Source organism: Stegostoma tigrinum, chromosome 15 (genome assembly GCF_030684315.1).
Source record: "Stegostoma tigrinum isolate sSteTig4 chromosome 15, sSteTig4.hap1, whole genome shotgun sequence".
NCBI lineage: Eukaryota > Metazoa > Chordata > Chondrichthyes > Orectolobiformes > Stegostomatidae > Stegostoma > Stegostoma tigrinum.
This window is the reverse complement of record NC_081368.1, coordinates 16,403,385-16,415,171: the sequence shown is the minus strand read 5'-3', so window position 1 is coordinate 16,415,171 and position 11,787 is coordinate 16,403,385. Positions and strand designations below refer to the sequence as shown.

The 11,787-nt window shown below is 39.1% G+C and overlaps 1 protein-coding gene across 2 annotated transcripts in view; it reads right to left on the bottom strand.

The window, feature by feature from the left end:
- Window positions 1-3,156: 3,156 nt before the first annotated feature.
- LOC125458875 (protein ATP1B4-like) overlaps window positions 3,157-11,787 on the bottom strand; it is a 61,421-nt gene continuing 52,790 nt past the window's right edge. For both annotated transcript variants that reach the window (XM_048544662.2, XM_048544661.2), the window contains exons 7-9: window positions 11,591-11,647; window positions 8,467-8,559; window positions 3,157-4,531 (exon numbers count right to left, since the gene is read on the bottom strand). In XM_048544662.2, coding sequence (XP_048400619.1) covers window positions 4,370-4,531; window positions 8,467-8,559; window positions 11,591-11,647 — 312 coding nt within the window. In that variant the 3' untranslated portion in view covers window positions 3,157-4,369. The remainder of the gene's footprint in view (window positions 4,532-8,466; window positions 8,560-11,590; window positions 11,648-11,787) is intronic.

The following is an 11,787-nucleotide window of genomic DNA, read 5'->3' as shown; positions in this document are numbered from 1 at the left end:
GCATTGCTCATGGACTGGAATGGGGCCAGCACCTCTGCAGGGAGATTTTTCAGCGCGGTTGGTGAGGTTTAAAACTAATTAGGCGGTGGAGTGGGACTTGCAGTGGGTGTACAGGACAGAGTTATGCACAGACAAGTCCAGAAAAAGAACCAAGCTAGTCAGGGACCAACAAGATCAGACAGCCCTGAATGTCAAGGGATGTAGAGAGGTGAATAAGAAAAAGAGCTTGTAGATACCCAAGACTCAAAAAAAGCAGATGCTCTCAGAAATATAGAATGTCCAGAGAGTTGCTAAATAAAGAAATTAGGAGAGCAAAAAGGAGATATGAAAACGCACTGGCGGCTGACATAAAAGAAAATCCAAAGACATTTTATAAGTACATTAGAGGCAAGAAGTACATTTGTATACAAGTACTGTATATAAATACACCTTTTATATAAAATAAGTAAATAAGTATATTTGAGTGGCATGGTGGTTCAGAGGTTACTCAAAGCACTACTGCCTCACAGCGCCAGGGACTTGGGTTCAATTCTAGCCTTGGGTGACTCTGCAGACTTCCCATGTCTGTGTGGGTTTCCTCCCACAGTTCAAACATGTGCAGGTTAGATGGTTTAGCCATGGGACATGCAGGGGTACATATATAGAGTCAGAAGTCTGGATCTGCGTGGGATAGTCTTCAGTGGGTCGGTGCGGACTTAATGGGCTGAATGGCCTCTTTTTACGCACTTTCGGGACTGAAATCCTGAGAGAATAATCAAGGAAAGAGTAGAGCCCATTGTGGACCAAAGTAGCAATCTGTGTTTAGAGCTGGAAGACATACTGATGTTTTAAATCAGTACTTTGCATCTGTATTCACTATAGAGAGGGGAGGTGAAGGCCTATAAATCAGGGTAGCAGACTATGATATACTTGAACAAACTAGCATTGAGAGAGAGGAGCTATTAATGGTTTTAGCAGGCTTATGATGACGCTGTTACAAACATTGACCTCAACTACAGTATAGGATACTAAGTTCCAAGCTTTAGGAAGGATTTGAAGGCATTAAAGATTGCTGAAAATGTGCATTTGAATGGCTGCAGGCAACATTAATGTTAGCTATGTAGACAAATTGAAGAAATAAGGTGTTTAGAATTCAAAGGAGATGTGGCAGAAGTTCTGAAACTCATGAGGAATCTGAATGTAGTAGATCACGAGGAGCAGTTCCCATTGATAGAAGGATTGAGAACCAAAGGAATTTCCAAGTTATTGGCAAAACAGGGGCAAAAGTGACAGAATGAACTTTTTTCCACCGCTTAGAACCTGGAATGCATTGCCTGAGAATGTGGTGGAAACAGATTCAATTGTTCTCTTCAAAGTAAAATTGGATAATTACCTTTAGGAAAGCTCTACAGGGCTAAAGAGAAGCACAAGTGACACTAAGTGAGATAACGAGGTGTAGAGCTGGATGAACACAGCAGCCAAGCAGCATCAGAGGAGCAGGGAGGCTGACGTTTCGGGTCCAGACCCTTTCCTGTTTTCCTGAAACATTAGCTTTCCTGCTCCTCTGATGCTGCTTGGCTGCTGTGTTCATCCAGCTCTACACCTTGTTATCTCAGATTCTCCAGCAACAGCAGTTCCTATTATCTCTGATACTAAGTGAATTACTTTTGCCACAGCCAGCACAAACATAATGGACCAAACTACCTCTGTGGTGAAATGAAACAAGGTTCCGTGAGATTGTTTAAATATGTCTGAGGTCAGTTAACGGCCAATTTCTCCCAAAGTTTTCAGACATACAGTAACTAATTGTAGTTACTTCACTGTTAACAAAGAGGCAGGTTTTCAGGACCAGAAGGCAAGGATTGACTTTTATGTACAACTTGCCTTAGCAGAAAAGCATGATAAAAATCAAACCTTACTATTTCTGGATCCCCCGCTAAAGATTTTATAAAAGTTCTACAATTTCACAACCTTTTAGATCCAGGTAAACAGAAGGTACAGACCCGGTTTCTGTACTTAATAAATAATGACTATTACACACCAGTAGATTCTAGCTATGGAGCTTCCTGCTTTATGAATATCCAACTTACAAATACTCATACTTATGATTGTGATCCCATACGTGATTTCAATTTTTAAAGAGCCGACATATGAACATTTTCTGTACTTATGGCCAGCTGCTTTTCATTGCTGTGTTGTATTCCAACTTGTAAACAAATCAGCTTGTGGATGGACTCCAGAACAGAACCTGTTCGCAACCCAGGGACTGCCTGTTCCAGCAAATAATTATGAACCATTGACATATAACACTACTAGTTAAAACACTAACACCTCATACAATGCGTCTCCCTTACAGGCAGACGTAAATGGATAAAAAGAAATCGTGGGTATTGTGGGTGGCAGGAAAGACTGAGATGATCTTTTTAGCTTGTCAGGATGTGCTGTTCCTCAATCCTCCTCCTCCAAATACTTCTAATTGCTTACAGGAGGCACAAAATGACTAGTTCACACTTATTATGATAAGTATATTATTTATTCATGAAAAGCCACAGTGAGGACCCAAATACTGGAAAGAAATTTTTTAAAAAGGCTTTCCTCCTTAATTTTACTGCAGAGAAAGGGCCATGCCTCCCTTTCCAGAATTCTGATGGCTTCTGATCAAACATTCAAACCCACAAGCAATAGTTATGTGCAGACAGACGGGCTTTGTCTTCAACTGGTCAACACCCCACAGCTCAGTCAACTACTTGTTGCCAGCCAAACCTCCCATTATACACGCCCCCTGCTTTCAGCTCATCTGCTGTAAACACCTTGCACTGTTTGAGTAAACACCTTTTCTGATGAAGGGTCTGCGCCCGAAACGTCAGCTTTTGTGCTCCTAAGATGCTGCTTGGCCTGCTGTGTTCATCCAGCTCTACCCTTCATTACCAGTGTAAACAGTACTTATTATAATGAGTATTATGATCTGATTTTTAAAAAGTGTTGTAGTCCTTTCCACAATCCTTGGTTCTTTAAAACAGTCCTTTTCTCATTTCTGTCCACAATCAACAAAAAAAGATAGTCTTTACAATGTTCTTTTAAAATTGTTCAATAAAGTGTAACTGCTATTGCATTATCCTGGGAAAGCTGAAACAGAGCAACAGCTGAAATAATATAACAGACCACAGGAGGGCAGGCTGGAATTTATCCATGTACAGAAGTAGTGTAGAATTTATTGTCACCTTTATCTTTACAAAAAAAAATACAGCGAAGTATTTAAGTCTGGCGAATATATTCATAACAGAGATCATACACCAAAAAAAGTTAAGACAAAGACCATCTTTGTTCAATTCACAGCTCATGGCTTCCCAAGGTAGAGGACAAGGCAAGAACCACGTTTTGCACTGCTGCAGAAAGCCGACATTGAAACCGTCAAATCCCCGGCCGGACCACCATGCCACCGAGGAAGCCAAAGAAGCTGCTTCCATGAATCCCGGGCCAGATCCATGAAGATGCCAATGCAGGACACCACTCCGCAGGACCTGAATATCAGACCTAAACTTGGAACACCTTCCTGAGTGTGCTGCAAACTAATTAGAAATACCCAATTTTTAACATTTTCTCTTTTAGAATTTTCAGCCTTGTTTTTTAGCAAAAGTTACTTTGCAGCATTAACTGATCAAAGGCAAATTCAACCATTTTTGAACTTTATTTCCTAGATTTTTATTAAATTAAGAAGCAAGAATCCTTCAAGAACCAACATTTCCTTCAGTCATTTGTTGTGTTCTTATGAGACTTTCAGTTTTGCATGAGTGGACACCAAAGTAATTTACCAAGTCCTGGTATTCTTAAACAGTGTTTGATTTTGATATTTTTGTCATTGAGACTGGTGAGACACAGATATCTTTTATTCAGTACATAGTAGGCATGCCCAGACAGAAAATAACTCAAAAAATTACTCATCAATATAAAACTTTTATTTCCCTCTGCAGGCAGAATATAGACATTTCTGGTAAAATTAAGACTAATACTTACTGAAGGTCCAAAATATCTCTGCAAAGTAAAATAACAATAATTTCATTAAAGTATTTGTCACTGCACAACTTAACCTTTTATAATTTGACAATTATTTGATTTTGTTGTAATGATTTGACATTGTGGAAACTTTACACAAATGTGTTCCATCAGTGACCTCTACCCAAACCAAAGTCAAACAATGTCTGATTTTATCTTCAGATAAATCTCTTGGCTGTTCAGTAACTTAAGAGGGGAAGGATTAAACTGCTATATTTGTGAACCTTACTGGTAGAATAATTATGCTAGTTAATACAAGTCTTTCCTAGCAGAGAAATCAAATCATCACACATTGCACCATTGTCTACATTTTCCGCAAAGGAACTTTCATTTTACATTATTCTTGAATATTAAGAGAGAAAACAATCCTGCCAGAAAATCGGTCTTGAAAGATGTCATTTTTGATGCCAGGCCCGTTTACTCTGCATTGAATGCTCACATCACTGTTCCTCTTCATATTCTCATACTGCGTGGCCACGACAGGGGTGGAATAATTTACCTAGAACAATTAAAAGACAAGAAGTGAAACATCAGAGTTTCTTAAAAATCCAAGCTCTAACTTTTATTCTAGACATGCCTCTTGCCACTAAAATAGAAATACGTAAGATTTAATAAGTAAGTCAGCAAATGCACTCGAATGTTTTTAATTAAAGGTGGTGAATGTAGAATAATTACTTAAAACCCGAATCTGTTACAAACTTTATAAATGTACATGGCCTTGCACTTCCTTTTCTTGTTCATTCATGGGATGTGAGTGTTGCTTGCACGGCCAGCATTTATTGCCCATCACTAATTGCCTTTCAGAATGTGGTAATGATATACCCACAGTACTATTAAAAGTGAAAAGATAAAAAGTTCCAGGACTTTCACCCAATCACAACTGCAGGTTAGAATCGTATCAGACTTGGAAGGAACTTGCACGGTAGGCAGATATCATTAGCAAGGCTTGCATTCACTACCCATCCCTAATTACTCTTGAACTGAGTGATTTGCTGGCACCATTATAGAGGGCAGTTAAGGGTTAAACACATCGATGTGTGTCTGGAGTCACATGTCAGCAGACAAGGTAAAAGTGGCAGATTGCCTTCTCTAAAGAACACTGGTGAACCAGATGGGATTTTGCAACAATCAATTTTATGAATTGAATTTAAATTCCACCAGCGACCATCGGTGGGATTTGAGTCCATGAGCCTGAAGCATTAGCCTAGGTTTCTGGATTCCTATTCTGTGATCTTACCACTGTCTCGCCCCACTCCATGTATTTGCTGTCCTTTATCTTTCTGGGTGCTGGGGTTGTGGGTTTGAGGGGTACTCTCAAAGGAGTCTTGGTGAGTTAATGCAGGGTATCTTGTACACACTGCAGCCATGGTGTACTACCGGAGCATGGAATGAATGGAGAGAGTGCCAGTCAAGTAGGTTACTCTGACCTCTCTGGTATTGAGCTTTCTGAGTGTTATTGGACCTGCACTCATCCAGCAAAATGAAGGGTATTCCATTAGACTCCTGACTTGTACTTACAAAATTGTGGACAGATTTTGAGGAAACGAGTTCTGTGTCACTTCCTCAGAATTCCCAACTTCTAGCCTGATGTTGGATTCGAGGATTAATGTGGCTGGTCCAGTAAAGCCATTCAAAAAGGGTGGATAATTAGGAATATAATTACTAGGGAACTGCACTATTATGAGGACAGATATAATTCTTCCATTTAAGACTGAAAATCCAATGCAAGCCTTGTACCAGATTTCAGAACAGCTGGAGAGGAACTTGCAATAGAAGAGCACCATGAGCTATGATAGTTCATGCAGTGATGAACAACGTAGGAAAAACTACGAATGAGGTTTTAACAATTTGAGGAGCTAGGCACTACATTATAGAGCGGAACCTCTCCAATAATAATCTCGACTTTCTGAGCCACATGCAAATCAGCTTGGGGCAAATAATATTGAGAGATAAATGTGAACGAAAGACTGGCATAGGAGAAGTGGATTTGTGGGACGTTAGCACCAATGGACAGGGCTGACCTTTGGAATAGACTTCATGTGAACCCTGTCGGACTGGTGTACCAGTGAGCTAGAGAGGAATTTAGTCTAAATAGAGGGGGAAGGCTTCGATGCCCCAAGGGACCAGCTTGGCTGTACAGGAGGAGAGAAAGAAAAAAGGAAGAGCAATAGTGATAGGGGGACCTATTAGTTAGGGAAACAGGTGTTTCTGTGGCCAGAGTCATAGCTCAAGGATGGTATGTTATCTTCCTGTTGCCAAAACCCAGGGTGTAGCAGAGTGGCTGCAGGATATTCTCCTCAGAGATGGCAAACAGCCAGAGGTCATGGTTCCATTTGTACAGTGCTGGCTGTCTGTAGCAGCAACGCAGCTAGTTCAGCTCCTCTGCCTTTTCCCCTTAGCCCTGTAAAATCTTTTTCCTTCAGATAATTATCCAATTCCCTTTCAAAATTCGGTACCGAATCTGCCTCCGTCATACTATAAGGCACTACATTCCAGATCCTAAACACTTGCTACATACAAAGATTTTCCTCATTTCTCTGGGTCTTTGAACAGTCACTTCAAATCAGTATCCTCTAATTCTTGACTCTTCCGCCAATGGAAATTGTTTCTCCCTCTTTTTTCCCATTAACATTAACTGTTAACTAAGGGCTTTAAATCATGAGTACTATAAGGGTTCTGAAGTAGATTCACACGAAACTCAAAGCTTGACACTATTTCTCTCGGATGCTCCCAAACCTGCTGAGTTTCTCTCATACATTTTGTTTTTATTTTCAGCTCTCCAGTACCTGCAATATTTTGCTTTTATATTATGAAGCCATGTGCATTATGACATGAGGAGACAATGATATAGTGATAATGACACTGGACTAGTTGTCCAGGTTATTGTTGGGGGGGCGGGGTGGTCATGGGTTTGAATCCCACATTGGCACATTAGAATTAACTTTTAAAAATTTGGAATAAAATGAAAGATAGCCTATTTGTGACCATAAGCAATTGTTGATTGTTGTGCAAAAGCATCTGGTTCACTATTGTCTTTTTAGGGAAGGAAAGCTGCTGTCCTCACCCAGTCTAACCTACAAGTGACTCCAGTCTGAAAGCAATACAGTTGATTCTTAACGGTTCTCTCAGCAATTAGGAATGGGCAATAAATGCTAGCACAGCCACTGACACCCACATTCCATGAAACGTTAAGGAAGGAACAAGTCTGCTAGAACTTGTTTGGAAGCCAATGTTAAAAATAATGTTTGAAATAATCTTTACTATTCTTCCTGTGAAAGAGTCACTGAAGGAGCAGTATGCATTCTCTTTAACTTCTATTGTTTCACCGGATAAGCACCATAATCATGTGATCTTACGGCTAACTTCTGGGTGTATCTGTCATACTTGGCTCTCATTCTTCTTTTTGTTCACTAATATGTTTTGTTCACTAATACGTTTAGGGAAGATGTTCTGCTAATCCTTATCTCGTCTGGTGTAAAGATGACACCCAAGTGGACAGTGATTGGTGATAACAGGGTATAGAGCTGGATGAACACAGCAGGCCAAGCAGCATCAGAGGAGCAGGAAGGCTGACATTTCTGGTCTAGACCCTTCTTCATTTTCTGAAGAAGGGTCTAGGCCCGAAACATCAGCCTTCCTCCTCCTCTGATGCCATTTGGCCTGCTGTGTTCATCCAGCTCTACACCTTGTTATCTCAGATTCTCCAGCATCTGCAGTTCCTACTATCACTGGACAGTGATTGGTTTTGGGTTAACTCTTACACTCCTCTGAGAAAGCAGTCTAAGTATGGGCAACAAATGCTGGCTGTTCCAATAATGCACAAATCAATTAAAAGAATAAACAAAGGCTCTCTAAGAATCTTACATTGTTTTAGTTCGATCACCTTTCCCACTTTTAAACCTCAGCAAGTATAGGCCTATTTTATTCAATCTCTCCTCCTAGGATAAGCCCCCCCATCCTAGGCATCAATTTAGTGACCATGTGGTAAGCTAGATCTAATGCCAGTAAATCTTCCCTTAGGTAACGCAACCCAAACCATGCACAATGCTCTGTGTCTGATCTCACCAAAGCCGTGCATAATTCTTGATTAGTAAGTGGATCAGAGGTTACAGGGAGATGACAGGAGAATGGGGCTGAGAAACATATCAGCTGTGATCAAATGGCAAAGCAAACGTGATAGGTTCAATGACCTAATTTTGCTCCTATAGATTATGGTCCTATAATTACATTAAGACTTACTTATTTTCATATCCATAACTCTTTTTAATAAAGGCCAATATACTATATCACCCTTTGTCAAAGCCTTGAATGTTCACACAGGATTAAAGAGGAATGTCAAAAAACAGTAAATATTATGATCAATCACTCATTTCAAGAGGAAGCAAAAAAACATTGAAAATAAGCTTCTGAATTACAAGATTTTAATCCACTTACATGTGTCAGTTTTCCATAATAAGGAAAGTATGTGAGATCAAAGGTTCCATCATTTGGATAGAAGTGAATTGTAGCATTGTTCTTCTTTTCTTTCTGAAAGTAAGCAGAGCATACTTGTAGCCACATTTCCAAAAGGACATTATGTACTGTGAAGATTTGATTTAGCAAGCTTATATCAAAATAGAGTGGTAACCTTAAATACTGAAATACCTTGGACTGGAAGCATCATGTTCTCAAATCGCTGAGAATACTGGAATCTTTGAAGGGCTCCCAACCAGTATTTCTATTAATGTAGCCAATTGATGTTTAAACTACATGACAATGCAGTTCAGCCATGATCAAGTAGAACAGGGTTTGCAGACCTGAAAGTTCCTATTCTCTTTCCACCCAGTACTTAACCAGTTAGGTTTCTCCAGCTCACACCATTTTGTTACATAGATGCACAGTAGTACTTTCTGGATAAACTATATGTCATTTCTATTGTACATAAAAATTATACATTCTACACAATGTAGAAAGGCTAGGTAGAACTCTAACATGTTTAAGTATTTGGCTTGTAATATTGAGACATTTTGATTTCATTTTTGTTTGAAATGGTCTGCGATTGAGTTGATAAGTGATGGGTTTTTCTTTAATTTAACCATACATAAGGGCAATCATTTTCCTAATGTTAATTTTTGAGCTGTTGCTTTTAAATTAGTCAACCAGCACAGAAAAATGCATTAATGGCTACTTGCTATTTGACGGCTAGAATTATTGTATGAATATTGGAAGAATAAACAGTGAACCATTGGAGCTAATGGTCCTGACTGATATTCAGATGGTTTTCCATGGTTTGCTGCTGTCATTTGAGCAGAGGCTAAAACACAGCCGTTTCCACCTCTTCTCCAAGCAGAATTACACCAAGGCACCAAAGTGAACCACTCATAGAATCTCCAGATCAATGAAGGCACAAAAACATGCATATTTTGAATATTGGTAATTTGCTCAGATTTCAGATTATCACACCTAAGAGAGTAGTTTATTCCTGAAGACCAATGCCTAGAATTAACCAACTCATGCAGATGTTCCTAAAGCTTCACTAGCAGTGATGTACTAATACATAGTAGAAGGAAGCTTATTGTCAATTCATCCTCCACTGCAGAAAACAATGAGCTTTCTCAGGCGTTAATCAATTCATGCCGTAAATTTGCATGTTTTTCCATTTTGGGCACTTACTACTACTGCTACTTACCACCTAATCAGGAATGCAGCAGCCAAGTTCAGAGAAGATCTCACCTTTATTTTTCATTAGCAATGTGCCTTAAACCCACCATTAGATCATACAGACCGCAGTTAGAATATTTTCACATCTTGTGCAGCCTCCCCAGTTCCCCTTCCTACTTAGAGGACTGTTTATCATTTGCTTTGAACAGGTTTGTGTTGTATGACCATGCCAACTTGGCACCAGTTTGAGTCTGCCCAAGCTAATATCTCCAAAAACACCATCAAGATGCAGAGAGTGAAGAGATTTTCAACCAATTAGTTTGTACTGCATTCAAACCCAGCTTCCAGAGTTTAAAGACAGTGTGCTAACCTATTGCATCATCTCGTCTCTCTGGACAAATGAAACCATGTAAATAAAGCTCATATTGTTTTGATCTAGTAAAGCAACAATAAAAAGAAAGCACAACAAGGAAGATTTATGAAGGTCTCAACTGACTGAAACTCAGCTAAAGCATGTCAAAGCATATATCAAAGTATCGCTTGGAATTTGGCACAGTTGGGGAAGCTTTAAAAAAGTATTCCTCAGAACAGTAAATCCACTTCAAATAGCAAGATGCTATATTTTTCGGCTTCAGCTACCTGCCAGCACATGGAGCCTAGAACTCTTTCACAAGCGTTGTATTTTAAAACTAGAGATTATCAGTTAGTTTAGCAAAATAAATTTAAGTACAATATTGAAACAAGACCCAAGGGTTGTTGGTAAGATGCAAGATGGCCCTGACACCGGACGATTCCGTGTGGGCTCCTATAGCAGATCTAATTCTAACAATTTTTATAAGCGTTTTGTACTTTTAAAAAGTTCTTTGACATTAACGTTTTCTTTCAGATCGTAAAACTTTGGGGAAATTGATCACTTGCTACTCCTGCTTAAGAAGAAATTTATGTTGGAAAACCCAGCGAACTTGCAGCAGCCAGTATATTTTATTCAGGGGTGTTGATAATTTTAAATGCGATCATATGGACTGAATGGACTGAATAGACTGAATGGCCTTGGTCTGTGCCCTAACGGCTCTCTGCCCATCTTCAATAATGGGCACAGCACTTAAAATGATCAGTTATAGAGAGGCAAATTCAATGGTTCATGCTGTATTTCTACAAACTTTTATTACTTGTAGCACACCACATGTGCTGTATTTACATTCACTGTAATATAATAAATTTAAGTTCCTAATACTTACTAAGTTATAAAAAGGAGTAGATATGGAATGGCAATGGTTGTAGTAGTGGCTTGATGCACTGTCTCTTGGGACCTTGATTCAAATCAGATCTAAAGTGTTGAGCCAAAAGTTCCTTATCTCTTTGCTGGCTACAAGGGTCCAATTCAGAATGAGTTTTCCCAGTTTCCATCTATTTTTATAAATCTTGAGATTTCAGACAAACATTTTTACATATCAACATCAATTCACAGCATTATTTGAATGGCGTGCCAGATTAAGACATCGCCATGTGTAATATCTTTGAGCACCATTGAACTAATTTTATTCATTGATGGGATTTTCTGTCATGCATTAGACCAGTATTTATTGCATTCAAGAAGGCAGTTTTGAGTCACCTTCTTGAACTGCTGCAGTCTTTGAAATGAAGCTACACTCACAGCTGTTGGAAAGGAGTTCCAAAACACTGACCCAGCAAAAGTAAAAGTACAGCAATATTGACGAAGTTGGGTTCATCACTGTCATTTCCAATGTGGAGGTAAATGCCAAGTGGTCTTTCCAGTTTCGTTCCTTTTCTTTGACTTTGAATCATGTGTTAACCAGCATCTATATGTCACGATGGAATCCAAAGCTAACAAGTGTATTTTAACTCAAGGTGAGTCTATTTCAATATATGATTTACTTTAGACATTGATGTCACTCACCAGAAATTCACAGGTCACATATGGCTTTGTTCCTTTACCAGGCAGATAGCCAATTATCTATAAAAAAAAGCAAATATTGCCACATTGCTCATGAATATTAATTTCATATGTTAAAGTGAATAAGAATAACAGTTTCCTCTGCAGGGCACATCTTCGTTACTGTAAACTCAAAGTCTCATGAAAACCATTGATCCAAT